At 40.5% G+C, this 21,527-nt stretch overlaps 1 protein-coding gene and 1 long non-coding RNA gene across 5 annotated transcripts in view; one reads left to right on the top strand and one right to left on the bottom strand.

Moving 5' to 3' along the window:
• IFT52 (intraflagellar transport 52) overlaps positions 1–20,825 on the bottom strand; it is a 39,080-nt gene extending 18,255 nt beyond the window's left edge. The window contains exons 1-8 of one of the 4 annotated variants that reach the window (XM_077873239.1): positions 20,673–20,825; positions 17,995–18,119; positions 16,872–16,959; positions 12,579–12,708; positions 12,220–12,295; positions 10,717–10,788; positions 4,198–4,324; positions 344–430 (exon numbers count right to left, since the gene is read on the bottom strand). In XM_077873239.1, coding sequence (XP_077729365.1) covers positions 344–430; positions 4,198–4,324; positions 10,717–10,788; positions 12,220–12,295; positions 12,579–12,708; positions 16,872–16,959; positions 17,995–18,119; positions 20,673–20,693 — 726 coding nt within the window. In that variant the 5' untranslated portion in view covers positions 20,694–20,825. Of the gene's footprint in view, positions 1–343; positions 431–4,197; positions 4,325–10,716; positions 10,789–12,219; positions 12,296–12,578; positions 12,709–16,871; positions 16,960–17,994; positions 18,120–20,353; positions 20,407–20,672 lie in introns of those variants that run through there. The other 3 variants (XM_077873238.1, XM_077873240.1, XM_077873241.1) reach the window with 3 other exon arrangements.
• LOC144298840 (uncharacterized) lies at positions 5,653–7,802 on the top strand. The gene is made up of 3 exons (XR_013365719.1): positions 5,653–5,756; positions 7,506–7,605; positions 7,708–7,802. It is a non-coding gene; the product is annotated as an uncharacterized LOC144298840 (long non-coding RNA).
• Positions 20,826–21,527: the final 702 nt, after the last annotated feature.

Genomic DNA, 21,527 nt, shown 5'->3' with positions numbered 1-21,527 from the left:
CCTGAAGATCTGATTTTTTTTTTAAAGATTTATTTATTTATTTATTTATTTATTTATTTATTTATTTATGATAGACACACACACAGAGAGAGAGAGAGAGAGAGAGAGAGGCAGAGACACAGGCGGAGGGAGAAGCAGACTCCATGCAGGGAGCCCGATGTGGGATTCGATCCCGGGGCTCCAGGATGGTGCCCTGGGCCAAAGGCAGGCACCAAACTGCTGAGCCACCCAGGGATCCCCAAAGATCTGATTTTAAATGAATAGATTACCTTAGCAGTATTTTTTTTAATAACATGAAAATCATACACAATATACATTAATGTAATGAAAGAGAAGAACCTACCATGATTTTGCTGTTTTCTTCTTTATCCAAATATTGGTCACTGAACATGTGACATGAGCCAAGGACTGCCAGCTTCCCACCTTGGTTCTGTTGATGAAAAAGCAGTGTCAGATACTCAGATCCCAAAATGCACCACCCAAAATGCATCCTAGACCCCAAAAACTTATCAGAATCATGCAACTATCCATACTAAGTGCCAATTCACATCAGGATTTTAATGATCTAGAAATATCAACTATGATAGCAACCATATTCTCACCTGCTTCTCATTTTAGATACTTCTATATCCTTCTATTTGACTTTAACAAAAAGCAATGTGAATTGGTTCTACAGCATTTTCCCAGTTAACTTATAAATGAAGATTATACAAAGGTAATATAAAGATTTAAAGATATTTTATGAGAATCAAATGACACTACTTTACATCCAAATAAAAACTAATCCCCGAGCATGAAAGGTCACAGAAGAGGGCGCTTGGGTTAAGTGTCCAACTCTTGACATCGACTCAGGTCATGATCTCGGGTTCATGAGATGGAGCCCCATGTCAGACTCCGTACCCAGCATGGATTCTCGCTCTCCCTCTGCCTCTGCCCCTCTCCTCTCTCTCTCAAAAATGGAAAAAAAAAAAAAAAGAAAAATCACAAAACAAATAACTAGTTAACAAGAAAAAAATTTAATTAGTAATTTAAAAAATCAAAACAATAAAAAAAATCAAAACAATGTATTTTTGCCTATTAGATTAATATGAAAAAGATGACTGCAAACAGCGTCAGCCAGGTTATAGTGAAATAAGTTCTTTCACACATTGCTAAAACAGTCAACGTTATCAACAAAGCATACAAAACTCTATGGACAATTTCACAGTCATAATCACACAAAGTTAGAAATAAATTGAAATGTTCAGCCACAGAAAAAGTGGTTAAGAATAAGGGAACCTCCTCCAGTGGTGAAGTTATGTTATAAAGAGTTTTCAGTAACCTGAAAGAAAGCTTCTGTCATAACATGAGGTGCTTTTGTTGCTTTTTGTTGTTGTTGTTGTTAACATGAGGTCAAAAAAAAAAAAAAAAAAAGGGAAGCCATAAATTATTCAGCCACTCTAACTTAAACCGTGAGGCAAATAAACAAACATGAGCTGCAAGAAAAAAATGGGAAAAAATGATCAAAATGTCAGTTTTGTACTGAGAGATACTTTTTTTCCCCTTTCATCTCTGTATTTTTCAATTTTTCTATAATAGAGCATAAATTACTTTTGTAATGAGAAAAACCGTGAAACGTTAAAACGAAAAATAAATTCAGTTTTTCTAGCAACACCACATACAGAGAATAGGCACTGCTGTGATGTGCTAGGAATGGATTATTCTCAAGCCAGAGATGTCGAGATACACAAATTCCATAAATAAAACAAGACTTGCAAAACAAACTGTGACTTGTGCCACATTAAAAGCAAATGGTTCACAGGAAAAATAACACTATTAGTATAACATAACCATTGAAAGCACATCAGTTACTGAGAACAGGAAAGGAATTTGGTGGAATCCCACAGAACGAATGAAGAGTGCTGAATGAACTCAAGCATGCGATTTGAACCCACATATGTAAGTAAAGAAGTGAATTTTCACTACTCTCCACAATTAGGTCTATATTTTTTCTTTAATATTCTTTTTTCCCCTACCTCATTTATCTCAAATAGACTATAGACCTTCCTTTATTTAAAAAAAAAATTTTTTTTTTATTTATTCATGAGAGACAGAGAGAGAGACAGACAGAGACAGAGACACAGGCAGAGGGAGAAGCAGACTCCATGCAGGGAGCCTGACCAGGACTCGACCCGGGTCTCCAGGATCACCCCCTGGTCCGAAGGCAGCGCTAAACCACTGGGCCACCTGGGCTGCCCCACAGATCTTCCTTTAATCCTTTTCTTCTGGACAGAGATTCTACCACTGTCTTCAGCTTCCTTTTCCAGCTTTTGTCTATAATTTATTTCAGTTAAATAATAATATATATACCATGGACTGCTTTTGTTCTTTCCGTATTAATGAGCTTATCCTAGCAAACTAAGACCTAGATAGGATCATGACAGGCCCAAGAAGGCAATGGACCAGGGCAAGGAAGCGGAGCACACACCCCAACCCCAGGCTAGCCTTATCCCCCCACCCCCCCTGCGGTTTCCAGGAGTATGAGAGTGGGCCCTCTCAGGTTTATTTCACAAACTTACAAGTGACAGGCAAACACCTCTCTAAAAGATTGTGTTTACAAGGCAAGACTAAAAGCTTGTTAGGAGGGGTGCCTGGAGAGCTCAGTCAATTGAATGGCTGAGCATCCAACTCTTAATTTCAGTTCAGATCATGATCTCCTGATCTGCAGTCCTGGGATCTCCTGCATCAGGCTCCTGTGCTTAACAAGGAGTCTGCTTGAAAGTCTCCCCTATCCCTGTGCTCCTCCCACCACTTATAGGTGCTCTCTCTCTCAAAATAAATATATAAAATGTTTAAAATAAAAGCTTCTTAGGAAAAGAAAACAGGTTTTAAAATAGCTAGGCAATGGGCAGATGATAATCTCAGGAGTTCTAGAAGAATCATCATAGTACAGAATTCTGTACCTAATGGATGTTTCATAAAAATCCACTGATGAAGCCAGGTAAAATCTCTGTGCACAGTTAAAAACTAAAAAATAATAGGGGTGCCTTGGTGGCTTAGTTAAGTATCCAGCTCTTGTTTTCAGCTCAGGTCATTCTCTCAGGGTTGCGAAATTGAGCCCCTTCCCACATCAGGCTCCATGCTGAGCGTGGAGACTACTTGAGATTCTCCCTCTCCCATCCTCTCTAAAAAATAAATTAAAAAAATATAAAAAATTAAAAATAATTATAGTTCTAGTATTACACTACCAGAGACCCCTTAGGATAGTTGTCTCATTACTTTTGTGACTAAAACTGACATTTTATGTAAACCAATTATTTCCACATCTTGAATCATTTAATACTTTACTCTAATTTTAAAACAATATTTCCAGTTTTTTTGGGAGAAACTAATACCATAATAACTATTATGAATTTTGTCTAAATATCATCTTTCAAATATAGCATAGATATTTATCTACTTCCTAATAAAACAATGTCAGAGCTTTTAAATATGGGAAGAAAAAGTAATACCTAAATCCCACAAAGAAAAATAGATGTGAGAACTAGAGAAAAAATGAGAGGTCAGCTGATGAATTTTAAGTCCTGGTAGACAAATGAAGGTGAATTGAGCAAAACATGAATTAAAAAGCAGTGGATGGGGTACCTGGGTGGCTCACTCAGTTGAGCATCCAACTCTTAATCTCAGGTCTTAATCTCAGGATCATGAGCTCAAGTCCCACATTTGGCAGTGGATAAGTAGGGTCACGATGAGAGGGGGCTATGTCCTCCAGGACCACCTGCTCCCACATTTTGTGGGGTCTCTGGGATGAGAACTGAGCAACTAGTCTTCTGATATGTTGCTCTGGGACAAACTAAATTAACAGCAGCACAATTCTGTGCATTTTGGTATAGTGTGTTAACTCACCCTTTCCCTGAATGGATTCTCTTACTCTAAGGGTGAGAGTCTGTACTCATAGACAGTTATAATATAGGTAGCCTCATGCTACCATGGAATAGATTTGGATTTAGAATGATAAGAGCTAGGTTTAGGTCTTAAGTCCATTGATTACTGGACAATTTGCTGTTTCCTCATAAATAAAGCATAGTTAATTAAAATACTACCTCACAAGGCTGTTGTAAAGACCAGCGAGAAAACATATGAAACCCCTCTGGAAACAGTTTTTATTATTTCAATAATAAAAATAATGTATCCACCCACATCTAAAAAAGGCTGTACCTTTGAGTGATAGAAAGCCAGAATGGGTCTGTTAAGCGGGAAACAGACAGAGCCTGTGGACAGAACAGCCACTGCTGGTTTCATGACACTCAATGTGGCACCAAAAGGATAGACAAAGGTGAGAGCCCTGTAAGAAATTAAAGAAACATTCAAATTTTTAAAAAATGAATAAAAAAATTTTAAAGATAATTTCAGTGCTTCTTGAACAATTCAAGATCAAACACAATTTTTGGGGGGGTTTTGGTCAGGAGTAAAAATCCAAATTTTATTACATACACAAAGAGGCTCAATAATGAAATTGAGACCCAAAGAAATGACCAAGGCAGGCAGGTTTTTATACCTTTTATACAGAGACAATAAATGTGTGAGGAATTGACAGGATAAAGAAAACCGGTATTTGGGAGCTTTAGTTAATAAGGAATTCTAAGTGGAATCTGGGCTGAGATAGTAGAATAGTAAAAAAACGTAGCAAGGTTTATTTCTATAGCTTTCTCAAATTCAAAGTCCCTATCTCTGGTGATGAGGATGTCTTTTACTCCTTTTTTTTTTTTTCAAAATTTTATTTAAATTTTGGTTAGTTAACATACAGTGTAATATTGGTTTTAGGAGTAGAATTTAGTGACTCAGCACTTACAATACCCAGTGCTCACCATAACAAGGCCTTCCTTAAGGCCCATGCCCCACCCACCTCCTTCTATTACCCCTTAGTTTGTTCTTTACCATTAAGAGTCTCTTATGGTTTGCCTCCCTCTCTTTTTCATCTTCCCATATGTTCATCTGTTTTGTTTCCTATATTCTACATATAAGTGAAATCATACAGTATTTGGCATTCTTTCAAAGACTTATTAACATAAAACACTCTAGCTCCATCCATATCAACAGCAAATAGCAAGATTTCACTCTTTCTGATGGCAAGCAATATTCCATTGCACATATATATATACCACAACTTTATCCATTTATTGGTCAATGGACCGCATTTGGGCTCTCTCTATAGTTTGGTTATTGCTGATAATGCTGCTATAAACAACAGACTGCCACACTGAGTGTCATGAAACCAGCACCTCTTTGAATCAGTCACTTTTATATTCTTTGGATAAATACCTGGTAGTGCAACTGCTGGGTCATAAAGTAGTTCTATTTTTAACTTTTTGAGGAAACTCCATACTGTTTTTTCAGAATGGCTGTACCAGTTTGCATTCCCACTAATAGCATAAAAAGGTTCTCCTTTCTCTGCATCCTCACCACCATCTGTTGTTTCCTGTGTGTTAATTTTAGCCATTATGACAGGTGTGAGGTGGTATCTCATCGTAAACACAAAAAATAAAATCCACAAAATTTCTCTAAGCTTTGTTGACTCAAAATTTGGTATAACTCTAGCTACTAGTTCAATAAAGTATTTAAAAAATCTGAATGCAAATTAACAACTTATATGTGTAAATGATTGTAATTGGAAGAACTGAAGAAAGCCCTTAGAGGAGGAAGAAGAAGAGGGGCCCTCATCTAAGAGATGAACTACAGCTATAAATGAGCCTGCTCTGTATGACAATGTCTTCCAGGTAAACATTTTCCTCTTCCTTCCAAAGCTGAATGGTATCATGTCCAGATATGAATGGCTGTCATTAAAAGGCCACATTACCCGTTGAGTACTTATGTGAATAGAGCCCTGGGGCACCCAGGTGGCTCAGTGGTCGAGCATCAGGTTGTGACCCTGGGATCCTGAGATCAAGTCCCACATTGGGCTCCCGGCAGGAAGCCTTCTCCCTCTGCCTGTGTCTCTGCCTCAGTGTGTCTCTCATGAAGAAATAAATAAAATCTTAAAAAAAAACAAAAAACAAATAGAACCCTGACATGGGACACTTCTATATACGCCTGCCTTGGCCTCCTTCCCCACTCTGTCCTAACAAACACTTAGCAATAGACTCCTAAAAAGGGTGTGGGATGGAGGCGTAAGGGTGGGGTGCAGACCCTGGGGTGTGGCCAAGCTCTGCTGGAGGGGCTAAGGTTTTATTCAAAGAAGATGGAGCTCTGCAAAGGTAACTGAAAGAAGTGTTCTCTGAATGGAGAGAAACAGGGATCTTATAACAAAGCAAAAAGTTAGAAACTAGTAGGGGGAGGAAGCACTCATGAAGAGCTCCCTAAAGACAATGTGAATTTTCCTTTCTCTTAGAACATAAGAAAGTTCTTTTTCTCCTAAGTTTAAAATGATTTTCTTCCAGAGTTAGTTTCCCCCTCACTTCCGTCAAGTCTAACCTACTTCTCTGACTTCTGTGCCATATAGTGGGTGAGAAATGGCACCTGCCCCACGTTCTCTATTCTCCCTCTTCTGCCTTCTGCCCTGCCCCAGCAAGAGCCCAGGAAAGGGGACTAGAGGCCATGGTCCCAGGCCAGAAGCAGAAAGAAATAAGCAGCTGCCACGGAGGAAGAAACATGATGTGGGAGAAATAGTTACATGGATGTCAGGGCCCCACACTTTCCCCGAATGCACTCCAAGGAGATGATCCTCAAGGAGGGAGAATGGACACTTGAGTCATATGATGAAAACTGTCAGCTATTATTTACACTCCTCTATTTCTTTTATTATAACTAAGAAATCAATCAGATTGATATTTTTTAAAGATTTATTTACTCATGAGACAGAGAGAGAGAGAGAGAGAGAGAGAGAGAGAGGGAGAAAGAGACAGGCAGAGGGAGAAGCAAGCTCCCTGCAGAAATCCCAATGCTGGATTAGATCCCAGATCCCGGGATCAGGCCCTGAGCTGAAGGCAGACGCTCAACCACTGAGCCACCCAGGAGTCCCAATCAGACTGACATTTTTTTTTTTTAATTTTTATTTATTTATGATAGTCACATAGAGAGAGAGAGAGAGAGGCAGAGACACAGGCAGAGGGAGAAGCAGGCTCCATGCACCGGGAGCCCGACGTGGGATTCGATCCTGGGTCTCCAGGATCGCACCCTGGGCCAAAGGCAGTCGCTAAACCTCTGCGCCACCCAGGGATCCCCAGACTGACATTTTGATAAGTCTTTAAGCATACGGCAGATTTTTCCAAACCACATGTAAATGAGTAAGATGGGGGGCGGGGTGAATAGCTGGGGAAGTGTATTCCTGGGATGGGGAACACATATGTATGGGCCCTAAGGTGGCAATGAGCTTAGCATATTTAAGGAACTGAAACAAAGTCAGTGTGGCTACAGCTGAGTGAGACAGAAAAGAGACATGAGAGAAAATGGGATAAATGAGAACCTCAGACTTCAACAGGTCAAGATTTTTCAAAACACAAAGCAGGACTAATTCTCCATGTCTCAAGGCTCACCCAGAAACTGCTGCTTCCAGGATGACCCAGGAAACAATTAACCAGCTATTTGCCTTTCACCACAATTACCAAGGACGTAATAACACAAAAGCAGGTAAGGTACTATGTCATGTAGCCTGCAAAGCACTTTTATAAGTATGGCCTCACTGGAGTTTCCCAACAACTATGTAAGATTCATTTTATCTTCATTACACAGACATCAAAACAGGAGCTAAGAGTATCTTGCCTGGGCCACCCTGCCAAGTAAGACATGAAAATAAAAACTTCTACCTCCAAGTCTACAGTTCTTTTTTTTTTTTTTTTTTTTAATTTTTTTTTTTATTTATGATAGTCACATAGAGAGAGAGAGAGAGGCAGAGACACAGGCAGAGGGAGAAGCAGGCTCCATGCACCGGGAGCCCGACGTGGGACTCGATCCCGGGTCTCCAGGATCGCGCCCTGGGCCAAAGGCAGGCGCCAAACCGCTGCGCCACCCAGGGATCCCCAAGTCTACAGTTCTTTTACCTACACCAACTGGATAAGCTGACACAAGACTTAAGAATTAGATTATAAGTGGTGGGAGGATGGGTGAAACAGATGATGGGGATTAAAGAGGACACTTATCAGGAAGCACACCGAGGATTGCAAAGAAGTGCTAAATCACTATATTGTACACCTGAAACTAATATGACACTATATGTTAATTATACCGGAATTAAAATTAAAAACTTTATTTAAAAAAAGAGTTAAACTGGGCTGCACACTGGGCATGGAGCCTATTTTAAATAAATAAATAAATAAATAAATAAATAAGATTATGATTCTTGAATGTCAAAAATGTTTAACTCTATGATGTATGTTGCTACACGTTTTTCCCCTTTATGACTTTCCCTTGATTTCATCCTAAGAAAAATCTTCCCTACTCTAAGGATTATAAAATATTCACCTATTTTTTAGTACTTTTATGGTTTCAGTTTTTTAACATTTAAAATTTTAATCCATCTGAAATATATTTTAGGAATGTGCTATGAAATGAAAATGTTTTTTGAAATGGTTAGTCACAATTAAGCCATCCATTCTCTAATAATTTGAAGTCACTTTTACTATAAACAATCTTCATCTTTCATATATGTTGAGTCTGATTCTAATCTACTTATTTCTCACTATTTCTGCATTAGTACCACATTATTTTCATTACTACACTTTTATAATATGCTTTAATGTATTACAATGTTCAACTCCTATGAGGCGAAATAGCTCAAAAGAGAAAAATAAACCAGAAAAAATATTTACAACACATGTAGGTCTTATAAATAAATAAAAGAGAAACCATTAATAGAAAAATGGGCAAAAAATAGTGAACACAATATTCACAGAAGAAATACAATCAGCCAATAGACTTTAAAGGCCATCCCAGGGGATCCCTGGGTGGCTCAGCGGTTTAGCGCCTGCCTTTGGCCCAGGGCACCATCCTGGAGTCCCGGGATCGAGTCCCACGTCGGGCTCCCAGCATGGAGCCTGCCTCTCCCTCCTCCTGTGTCTCTGCCTCTCTCTCTCTCTCTCTATCATAAATAAATAAATCTTTAAAAAAATAAAAATAAAAAATAAAGGCCATCCCATTTAATAATCGAATAAATACAAATTAAAAGATAACATTTTCACTAGAATACTCCCTGCTGACAAGAGAAGAGAAGAAAAGGGAGGAAGTTCATAGGGACAGTAAGTGCTACAAACTACCTGGAGGGCAATTTAGCAATATACCACATTTGGCAATGCGACAATTGGAAAACAAACGTTTGACCCAGAGATTCTAATGCTAAGAATCTAGCCTTACTAGGGACCCCTGGGTGGCTCAGTGGTTGAGCGTTGAGCGTCTGCCTTTGGCTCAGGGTGGGATCCTGGAGTCCCGGGATTGAGTCCTACATTGGGCTCCCTGCATGGAGCTTGCTTCTCCCTCTACCTATGTCTCTGCCTCTCTCTCTGTGTCTCTCATGAATAAATAATTAAATCTTTCTTTTCTTTCTTTCTTCCTTTCTTTCCTTTCTTTTCTTTCTTTTTCTTTCTTTCTTTTTCTTTTCTTTCCTTCCTTCCTTTCTTTCTTTTTAAAGATTTTATTTATTCATTCATGAGACACACACAGAGAGAAAGAGAGACAGAGAGAGACACTCCAGAGACACAGGCAGAGGGAGAAGCAGGCTCCCTGTAGGGAGCCTGACATGGGACTGCTCCCAGGTCTCCAGGATCACAACCTGAGCTGAAGGTGGCACTAAACCGCTGGGCCACTTGGGCTGCCCTAATTAAATCTTTAAAAAAAAAAAAAAAGGAACCAGGCAGCCCCGGTGGCTTAGAGGTTTAGCGCCGCCTTCAGCCCAGGGCGTGATCCTGGGGACCCGGGATCAAGTCCCATATCGGGCTCCCTGTGTGGGGCTTGCTTCTTCCTCTGCCTGTGTCTCTGCCTCTGTGTGTGTGTATGTGTCTCTCATGAATAAATAAATAAAATCTTTTAAAAAAGAAAAAGAATCTAGCCTTACTAAAATATTAGCATAAATGCACAAAAATTGCACGAAGACATTCACTATGTGCTTTATTTATAGTAACAAGTATAAAACTATTTATAATAACAATATGGAGCAGAATAACAATACAGGCCACAGACCAGACTGCCTAGGTTTGAAACTAAGTTCTGACACTTATTAGTCAAGTGAGCTTGGGCAATTAAACTTGTTATCTTATCTATAACCTTGGTGTGTTACGGCGATGATTAAGTGAGGTAAAAATGCCTCTCTCTCTCTCTCTCTCACACACACACACACACACACACACACACACACACGCCTGTGATACGGTATGTGCTCAATAAATGTTAGGTTTAACTACTAAAGCAAAATATCATAAATGACCCAAATGTTCAACAATAGGAGACTGGTTAGATAAATTAGGAGAATTCCAATTTAGTCATTTAAAAGGATATAGTGCCTATATTTTTATATAAAAAAAATCTAGAAATCTAAATACTGTTAAGAATAATTATGGGGGGGGAAGAGCATGCATTTACAGCGGAGAACTTCTATTTTCTTCCTTTTGAACTGTTCCAATTTTTTTTTTTTTTTTTTTTTTGGTGAGAATGACTTTTATAATCAGAAATGAAAACTTTTCACTTTGAAAAAGAAAACTCTTCAAAATGACAAATACATCATCTTTAGGTAGTCTCGGAAAACACACTTACTGAGCGTTGTTTCCATTGCTCTCCTCATCAATGATTCCAGGCACAGCCTTCCCTGCAGCTCGGCTAATTTCCCTTGAAGGAAAAAATTTAAACAGTAAACCAAAAAATTTTAGGAATTTCACACTCCAATATTAATAGTAAATATGAACTGCAAGGATTTTGCAGATTTGTTCAAAATATAATTCTTAAAATTTAAATAAAGGTACACCTACACACCTATACCTCTTCGTATAGCTTGCAATAGTTAACATTTTGTTTTGTTTTTATTTTTTAAAGATTTTTTATTTATTAATTTATAAGAGACACAGGCAGAGGGAGAAACAGGCTCCATGCAGGGAGCCTGACATGGGACTCAATCCCAGGTCTCCAGGACCACACCCTGGGCTGAAGGTGGCGCTAAACCACTGAGCCACGCGGGCTGCCCAATAGTTAACATTTAATATGAGGATCAGTTCTTTGAGTCCTGAGGGAAGGATCAATATACTAGACCATATTCTATTTTTTTTTTAAGATTTTATCAATTTACTCATAAGAAACACACAGAAAGGCAGAGACATAGGCAGAGGGAAAAGCAAGCCCCCTGCAGAGAGCCCGATGGGGGGGGGGGCAGGGACCCTCAATCCCAGTACCCCAGGACCACACTCTGAGCCAAAGGCAGACAGATGCTTAACCACTCAGCCACCCCGGCGTCCCTCTAGACCACATTCTAGACTAGAACCACATTCTAGTCCTATGTTTTAGACTCTGTATCATCAGATCCAGCAGTGTGCCTGGCATACACAATTCAAGTGTGAAATGAAAAATTCTGAATATAAGGAAAAGCTCACAGAGGACACCTGATGTTGCTCCTCTCATGTATTCATTTACTACTTCTCCAAAGCCCTAATTTATCTTTTAAGATCTAGTGAAACAGAAAAAATTGACTTCACTCCAGGTTCCAGGGGTAGAGACTATGACCTAGCTAGCTATACCATCAGGGCATACTATGTCCTCTGCCATAGGGACCAGTTCAGGATGGGCATGTGGCCTAGGCCAGCCAAACAGCAAATCTCAGGACTACTCCTGCTGGGAATGGTGAGATCAAGCAAGGCTCTCTTGTCCTAGATAGTGAGGCATGCAGATATAAATTTGGGACCTGCTAAAACGGGAGAGCAAGGCCAAGAGAACTACAGAGCAATGGAACTGGAGCCATGAATTTTCAGTCAATCCACACTCAAAGCCTGCCCTATATCTGGGCTTTTCAATTACGTGAATCAATAGTCTCATTATTATTTATTCCCATAGAGAGAACAGGGTTTTCTACACTTGCAACTGCATTCTGACAAAAAAGATGAATGTGGAATAAGATTTCAAAAGATAGAAGGAATGTAATTTGAAGAATGAGAAGTATTATAATAAGTAAATTTTAACATAGTAAAATAAAACAAAAGAGCAAGAAAGGAAGAAGGGAATCATTTATAAAAGGAATCATTTATAAAACATTTCTGCTTTCAACATGCTTACCTATTCAGGACTCCGTTGGAAACTAGAGCTTCTTTAGGATGGAAATACTTATAATATACATTTCTAACCACAGCATCTTTAAGGGAAAGGGAGGAAGTTGCATATTAGATTAGAAGTAAGTCTGATATTATAAACACATATAAACTTTGACCCACAAGGAACCCTGGGATTCTATTCCAATTCCACCCATTTTATACATGGAAAAAGCCTAGCCCCAGAAAGCTCAGACTACCACTGAGGTCAGAATGCTGGACCATTCAGCCCAGGGCTCTTTCCACTGTACTATTAGGACCAGGGAGCTACAATACGAATAATAAATAGGAAACAACTGCCTCTATTAAAATAATAATAATAATTACCATTATTAACCATGATTCCATATTCTTCTAGGAGAAAGTTAATATTGGTGTCAAATCTGGATTCCCCACCCTCTCCTAGCATCACAAGGATATCACCGCCTCCATCAAGGTATTTCTTCAGGACTTCAAACTACATAAAGGAAAAGAAACAATATATGAATATACTTGAAAGTCCTTAACTAGCTGAAAAATACACAAATCTATAAGACACGTAAATATAAATGTATATAAGATAATATAAAAGTTACTCTCAACATAGATTTCCAACCTTGTCTTTAAGCATAAAGTTCCAAAATACTCAAACTGAACTGACATTTTCCACATTGTCTATCTGGAAAGCAAACCAAAACTGGAAACACTAGCTAAACGAAGCTCACAGATCATTGAGCAGCAGTCCCAGTCTCAACCTAGCGGAGACAAAATCAGCTCTGACTGAAAACGATTGCTCCAGACCACATCTTCCCTTCACTGCCAGCCAAGGACATCAGGATGAAGGCATAGCAAACTACTCCCAGGGAGGAGTTCTGTTCCAGTCATTGACTGATCAATGCACAGTGAGAAATGCAGGTTATCTGCTTATTTCCTGGGAAGCTGTCTCACTTTCACAAAGCTGGGGAGGGGAAAAAATCTCCCAACTGGTCTCGTTGACCCAGCCTGAGAAAACTTGGGCTGAGTGGTCTAGACCAAGTCTTTCAATAGTCTTTCAACTTCCCTCAAGCATCTCATCAGAAAAGTATGGGAACACACACTCTGATATGTAAATAAAGTATGTATATTTATATAATTATAAAATATCTTCCCAAAAAGGAGAATTTTGAAGGATAATAAAGATACAAAAAATAAAATTTCCTTCTGGCACCTCAGTGATTCACTATATACATCTCACTTTGGAAACCACTGGCCTGACCAGCTCTGCTAACAGCAAAGCCTCTTGCTCTGGCACACTCCCTATTCTTCTCTCCTCCAGCCCCTAAATGTGGAAAACATAGTATAACAACTAACATCACCAAGGGGGCCTGCTCCCAAATGAGATAGAACTTCACGGATCTTGGACTCTGCACAAGACTGTCTCATTCATGAAGAGCCTACATACCTATTTTTAGCCTTTTTTCGAAAGGTCAAATATAAAGAAGTGCACTAGTTAGTGTATGTATGTATGCTCAAGCATTAACAAATGGAAATACACATTCTTCTAGTGCTTATATGCCCAAACAATGACAATGTGAAGTACACATATTCTTTTATAAGTCATTGTCCCTTTCCTTTTTTACATTACAGTTAAGACACTTTTTTTAATGGTGGTGGGTTATAATACCCAGGCTTTTCAGTTCAGAATAAAGGTACATTTATAATATAGTCGTGCCTGCATGGCTCAGTCAATTAGGCACCTGGCTCTTGGTTTCAGCTCAGGTCATGATCTCGGGGTCATGGGATTGAGCCAGCCCCACATTGGGCTCTGTGCTCAGCAAGGAGTCTGTTTAAGATTCTCTCCCTCTCCCTCTACTTGCACTCTCTCTCACATAAGCTAAATAAATTAACTCTTTAAAAAAAATAATATAGGTGTTGATCTGACAGGGTTAGGAAGTATGGTCTGGGCTAACTGGTGGTAAGTGAATACCATCATCAAGCAAATGTGTAAGCCAACGTAACTGAGGTGGGAACAAAGTAAAACTAAATTCAGTCTAACTTCTAGCTTGATTCGCACATCTTTTTTTTTTTTTTTTAAGATTTTATTTATTGGGGTACCTGAGTGACTCAGTGGTTGAGCATCTGCCTTTGGCTCAGGTTGCGATCCCAGGGTCCTGGGACGGAGTCCCACATCGGGCTCCCTGCATGGAGCCTGCTTCTCCCTCTGCCTGTGTCTCTGCCTCTCTCTCTGTGTCTCTCATGAATAAATAAATTTAAAAAATTTTTTAAATCTTCAAAAAAAATTTTTTTTAGTTAGTTAAGAGAGAGCACAAGTGGAAAGGAGGGACAGAAGGAAAGGAAGAAGCAGACTCCCCGCCAAGCAGGGAGCCCGACATGGGACTCAGTCCCAGGACCCTGGGATCATGACCTGAGCCAAAGGCAGATGCTTAACCAACTGAGCCACCCAGGTGCCCCTGATTCTCAAATCTAATATCACACATATGATGTCTTGTCATAGAAGTTTCTGGAGGACAACATCAAAGAGGGTTCATATAGTCTGTGTGGGGTGAACTAACCCTTTTAATGATCCTAAGAAGCCAGCAACAGTGCCCAGGAAGGAGTGATCTCTGCCTGGAGGAAGACCTCTGGTGATCATTTGGATCAGCTTCGTGGAATAAAAACACAAGGGAATGATGGTTTTTAGAAGTTAAAAGTTTTTCTGCCTTTCTCTCCTACCTCACTCCACTTCTAAAGAGAAGGCATGGTGCCAGGGTATGGTATGGTGGGAGAACATTTTATTAGGATAAATATGCCTGTCAAGGGATTCTATCTTTTGGAAGACATTGCCTTCCATCCCTAAGAGCCTGAAGTTAGGTTGACCAGCGCCCATTCCCTCTTGGGAAAAGGACCAGGCATCAGTTTCTAACCCTCCTTCCAGATGCCCTGGCTTTCCTGAGGCTGCTTGCTTCTCAGCAAAGATCGGGTCACCTCTCTCTGTCTTCACTAGGCAGAGAAGGGAGGTAGCAGGGGAGTTACTACTGGAGTGTGAGGCTAAAAACCAACAAAGAATATAGTATTCTTTTGCAGGTCACTGCCCACTGTGTGTCCATTTCCCTCAGGCTTTCATTGGGTGGGGGCAGCTTGCCACCTCCATGTTCTTAATAGGAATTCCTGCTCCTTCTCTCAATTAATCTAATCAGTTGTGTCTCTTTTGATGCTCTTCTCAGAGGAGGTGGCCTTGCAGTCAGGACAACAACAACAAAAAATAATAGAAATGCTTCCCTGTAGACATCTTCCTTGTGTCCCCACCCCAAGTCAGAGCAGAAGACCCAGGACTGCCCCCATCTAAGGACCACACTGGTCCCACCCTGCCTGACCTCCCTACTCCCCACATCCCTTCCTGAAAACCAAAGCACTTGCAAGTCTCTACTAGAAAGGCTCTTGCTGTCTTTTGGGGTTTCTGTTTAGTTGTAGTAAAGTACACATAACATTTACCAACTTAACCATTTTTAAGTAGACAATTCAGTAGTTAAGTACAATCTCATTATTGTGCAACCATCACCACCATCCATCTCCAGAACTTTTCATCTTGCAAAACTGAAGCTTGATATCTATTAAACAACTCCCTATTTCCTTCCTCGCCCTACCTCCTGGCAACCACAATTCTAACTTTATATGAATTTGACTATTCTAGGTACATCATATAAATGGAATCATATATTATTGGCCTTTCTGTAACTGGTTTCTTTCATTTAGGATTAATGTCAATATTCACCCATCTTGTAGCATATATCAGAACTGCCTACCTTTTTAAGGCTGCATAATCATTTACTATATGTATCTACCACATTTTATTTATCCACTCACCTGTTTGGTAGACTTGGGTTGTTTCTACCTTTTGGCTATTGTGAATAATGCTGCTATATACATCAATGTACAAATATCGCTTTGAGATTCTGCTTTCAATTCTTTTGGATCTATATCTAAAGTGGGATTATTGGATCATTATGTTAATTCTACTTTAAATTTTTTTAAGGAATGCCATTCTGTTTTATATAATGGCTGCACCATTTTACCCTTCGGCCCATAGTGCACATGGATTTCAATTTCTCTACATCTCTGCCAATACTTGTGTCTGAGTCTTATATTTATCATTTTTTGTCTATTCTATGAAACAGAATTAAAAACAGCTTCATTTTAAAAGGAACTTTCCTGTTTTCAAAGCAAAAATATGGCAAATAAGTATGGCTAGTATTTAATTAGCCTCAACTATGTGTCTGGCACTTTATACGCATTATCTTAGTTAATGATCTCAACAACTCTATGATGAAGAATGAGATGAAAGTGATTACCTAAAGGCAACACAGTATATGGTAAAGAGGATTTTATTTATTTTTTTAATAATTTATTTATTTATTCATAGAGATACAGAGAGAGAGAGAGAGAGAAAGAGGCAGAGACACAGGCAGAGGGAGAAGCAGGCTCCATGCAGGGAGCCCGATGTGGGACTCGATCCCAGGTCTCCAGGATCATGCCCTAGGCTGCAGGCGGCGCTAAACCGCTGCGCCACCGGGGCTGCCCGGTAAAGAGGATTTTAAATCCAGAATTTCAGAGCCCACACATCTAACCATCTTACTACATTTCTTCTTTTTCGATATTTCTTACCTCAGCTGCAGTAAATTTTTCCCTTGGCCCAGCTGTAATCCACAGTTTCACTCCAATTAGCTTTTCAGATGTGATTTCATCTTTTAAGCTAGAAATATGATTTTAAAAGTTAGATCCATAATTAAAGCCAATTTATGAATTATTTTAGTCTCTAGACTATATGGATCCATAGGCCACAGAGACCCAGAAATGAAGAGATTTAGAGGTACCTGGTGCAGCCTCTCTCCCAAAGTGAGAATCCCCTCTATTGGCTTATCCTAGATCATCCTCTGCTCAAATACTTCCTCTAGGCCAAGATGACCAAATTAAACCATCCAAGAGTATAGAGTCCTCCAAATACTAATTCAATCAGCTCTGCCAATTAGGTGGTATGATTACATATCCTTACCCATTGAGAAAAACCAGTTACACACACAAAGACAGAGGTATTCTCATCTTTCCTGTCCCTAAACTGAAGTACTGACCAGGTTAAAATAGGGAGAAAGACTCTAACCTCTTAGAAAGTTGCTTATGAGGGCGCCGGGGTACTCAGTCAGTTAAGCCTCTGCCTTCAGCGGGGTCATGATCTCAGGGTCCTGAGATCGAGCCCAGGGGAGCCTGCTTCTCCTTCTCCTTCTTCCCCTTCCCCCTGTTCATGCTCTCTCTCTCAAATAAACAAAATCTTATTTTAAAAAAAGCTATAGGGCAGCCCCGGTGGCCCAGCAGTTTAGCGCCGCCTGAAGCCCGGTGTGTGATCCTGGAGATCTGGGATCGAGTCCCACATCGGGCTTCCTGCATGGAACCTGCTTCTCCCTCTGCCTGCGTCTCTGCCTCTCTCTCGCTCTCTCTGAATAAATAAATAAATAAGTCTTTAAAAAAAAAAATAAAATAAAATAAAAATTTTAAAAAGCTATATATGTATAATTAGGATACTTTTTTGATTTATTATGTGAGAGACAACTTAATATGCTAATTGCCAATTTTCAAAAGAGATGTTTTTATAATCATTGAGTCATTTTTGAACAATCTTTAAATTGAACTCCTCCTACCTAATAATCACTTATATAAGAAAATAAAGACTTTCCAATATTACCAGCAGGTTATTATTATCATTATTCAGAAAGGAAAACAAATACATGGTCACCTCTGAATCTTCCAATTACTCCGAAGTCTTTTCTGCATGGATTTATAGCCATTGTTGGTGGTGAATACTTCTTTCTTGTATGCATTGAAAAGAATGGTGCTCCGAAGCTCTTTCTCCATGGTTACCTTATGGGGAAAAGAAAGCATAAAAAAAAAATAAAAATAAAAAATATTACAAAAGACCCTAAATGGAATAAATACTCTTCTAATTTATCAAGAGAGGGCATACAGCTGCAACCTAGCTATGAAAACCCTACGATTCTCAAAGGTTGAGAATGAAATGCATGATCACAGCTATAGAAACATAAGGCCAACTCTGGCTTTTGGCTCATTTCTTGTCCGGGCCTTCCCACCAGCCTGTTCTCACAACCCTACCTGGCCATCACCCAACCTTTATGCCCTTAGACCATGCTTCCCACTTGATTTCTCACTGGTAACTACTATTAAGTGTGGGGTATATAGTCTTCTAGATTTTTTATACATATGTTAACTTAAAAATTTTTTATGATATAGGATCCTATCATATGCACTATTCTGCAATAAATTTTTTTCACCTAACCTTCTATCTTTCCATGTCAGAACATATGCATCTACCACGTTTTTAATTTTTTATTTATTTAGGATAGTCGCACAGAGAGAGAGAGAGAGAGAGTCAGAGACACAGGCAGAGGGAGAAGCAGGCTCCATGCACCAGGAGCCCGACGGAGGATTCGATCCCGGGTCTCCAGGATCGCGCCCTGGGCCAAAGGCAGGCGCTAAACCGCTGCGCCACCCAGGGATCCCTCTACCACGTTTTTAAAAAGTGCTGCACAATATTGCATTTATGGATGTACCATAATTTAACCAGTTGTATAGATGAGCATTTTTTTCCTCAAAATTTTTGTTAGGAAAACAATGCTACAAACATCATTCTTAAGCATGATGTTTTTCTGCACCTTCCATATTTGTAGAATAAATTCCTACCTGATGAATGGCTAAGTAAATTATTTTCAAATTGCCCTCCAAAAATTGTATTTTTTACTTCCATAACATTAGTCATAACACTAATGCATTTGTTTCCATATAATCCTATTTCCAATCCTTTTCATCTTTACTAATAAAATAGGCACCAAAAAAAAAAAAAAATCCAGGCCCTCACTGTTTTAATTTGCACTTTCAAATCACTAAGATGGCCATCTTTCACTATGCATATTGGCCACTTTTATTTCCTCTGATTTTCTTGCTCATGTTCTGTTAGTTTTTCCATTGGGTTGAATATTTTTCTAACTGATCATTAAATACTTTCATAAATGAACTTGTCTTTACACTTAACTTCAAGTAGCTTTTTGGCTTTGGTTTGGTGGAATTTTGCAGGACATACAGGTTTTAAATTTTACAGAGCCAAAAGTATTAATCTTTTCCTTCCTGGCTTCTGGATTGCATGACATATTTACAAGAGTTTTTCCTGTGCTAAATTACAAATACATACAACAATGCTTTCTTCTAGTACTTTGTTATGTTAGTTTTTAAGATTTAAATTTTGACCTATTTGGAATTTGTTTTGGTGATCAAAATGGGTTTCGTTATTGTTTTTTTGTTTTTTAATTACTAACAAAACCTGCCTAAAAAAAAAAAAAAAAAAAAAACCTGCCTGACACCAAACCACCTTGTCGATGATGATGTGTAATACCACCTTGACTACATAAAAAAAAAATCCTTATAAGAATTTGTATTTGGATCTATTCTGAATTACATTACATTCTCTTTTTAAAAAACTATTTTATTTATGTATTCATGAGAGACACAGAGAGAGACGCAGAGAGAGAAGCGGGCTCCCTGCAGGGAGCCAGATGTGGGACTCGATCCCAGGCCCCAGGATCATGACCTGAGCCAAAGGCAGCCGCTCAACCACTGAGCCACTCAGGCGTCCCTGAATTCCATTACATTCTATCTGCATGTAAGTTCCATACTATTTTAATTATTCCAGCTTTATAATATGTTATACTATCTGGTGGTGCTGCAGAGCTAATCCTCTTTATTACCCTTACTTATTAGAATTTTCTGCCTAGTCTCATATATTTTTTTTTATTCCAGCTGAACTTGAAAATCACTTTGTCAGCTTAAAAAAAAATAAAAAAAGTTAATGTTCACAACACCACCATCTTTTCACGTTCCAACCATCCATGCATACGCTTGTCTTCCCAGTGTTCACATACAATACTGTATCCAGCCTTTCCCAGTTTCCTGAAAGAAAAGTCCTCATGGTCAGGTCAGTGGTTGCACGCCCTATTGCGTGGTTGTGCCATAATAAACTCAACCACCGCCTTTATGGGCATGTTTTCAATGCTTTTGCCATCACAGACACACTGGAATTTACATACTTTTGCTTTTGCCGTTATTTTTGCTGTAGGACAAATTCCAAGGAGCAGGATTCCTAGGAAAAGGGGATGAGACTAAGATGTTAGGATTCCTGGTCCAATGTTCTTTCATGACTAAAACTCCGCCCAGTCGCAGGCGGCTTTGAACCCAGTGTGAGGCTCGGGATCCGGGCCTGTACCGGCGGCCCCAGTTTACCCCGGCGGACCTTGATTTTCCACAAGACTGGCCCGGAGGCCCAAGGAACAGGCCTGCGAGCGCCTCGCCAGCTCCCAGGCCGCCCCGACGACCCGGCCGGCTCATCACAGTCGAAGCCCCTCTTACCTGAGGCCCAGTGACCACCATCTTCACCCGGCGCCGCCCAGCATCCCGCGGCCAGACATCCAAGGTCTCTTAGCAACGGCGCAGGCGAGGCGGCGCGTCGGGCCGGCGCGCACTGGGCGCTGGACCCACCCCCGGAGCAACGTGATGACGACACAACAGAAGACGTCATTCTGCCTTGGGCGCCCCGGGGCTCGGGGGCGGTAGGCGGGGCTAGCCCGGGGCTGTACCACTATGTCGGATAAGGGGTAAATCCAAACAGAACATGAACTAACTCTATGCCAAAGACAAGCCCGTATTGTTTCGTCCTTTAATATCAAGTATTATTAAAGACTAATAAGAATGGTAGGACCCTAGGGCCCAAACTTCGCTCCATCCCGAGGGAAAAGAGTGGAGGCTTCTGGTGGGGGTGGGGGGACGCCCCAGCCTCGACCCCAAGAGCGCAGGCGCAGGCGCAGGCGTGGAGCGGTGGGGAGAACGGGGGGCGGGGAGGGGAAAGAGCGGAGAGGCGCAGGCGCAGAGCGGCGGGTCGAACGGAGGGGGAGGGGAGAGATGGAGGGGCGCGGGCGCAGGCGCAGGCGCATGCGTAGAGCGGCGGGACGAACCCGGGGGAAGAGCGGGGGGCGGAGCCTGCGGGTGCGGCCGGCTGGACCCCGGACCCCGGGGCTGCAGCTCCGCGCGTGGTGTGGGAGGGATTCGGCGTCTGGGAAGCCCAGGAAAGACTTCCCGGTTGGAGAGGGGGAGGTTTAGCGGTGCGAATGGTGGCTCCAGATAGTTCTTCCTGTGATCAGCCTCGCATCTGAGCGCCACCGTGCCGGCCTGGTGACCCCGCGGTGAGCGCGCTCCCTGGGCCTCCCC

This window comes from Canis aureus, chromosome 26 (genome assembly GCF_053574225.1).
Source record: "Canis aureus isolate CA01 chromosome 26, VMU_Caureus_v.1.0, whole genome shotgun sequence".
In the NCBI taxonomy this organism is placed as follows: Eukaryota; Metazoa; Chordata; class Mammalia; order Carnivora; family Canidae; genus Canis; species Canis aureus.
Note: the sequence above shows the minus strand (reverse complement) of the source record. Positions and strands in the feature narration are given on the sequence as shown.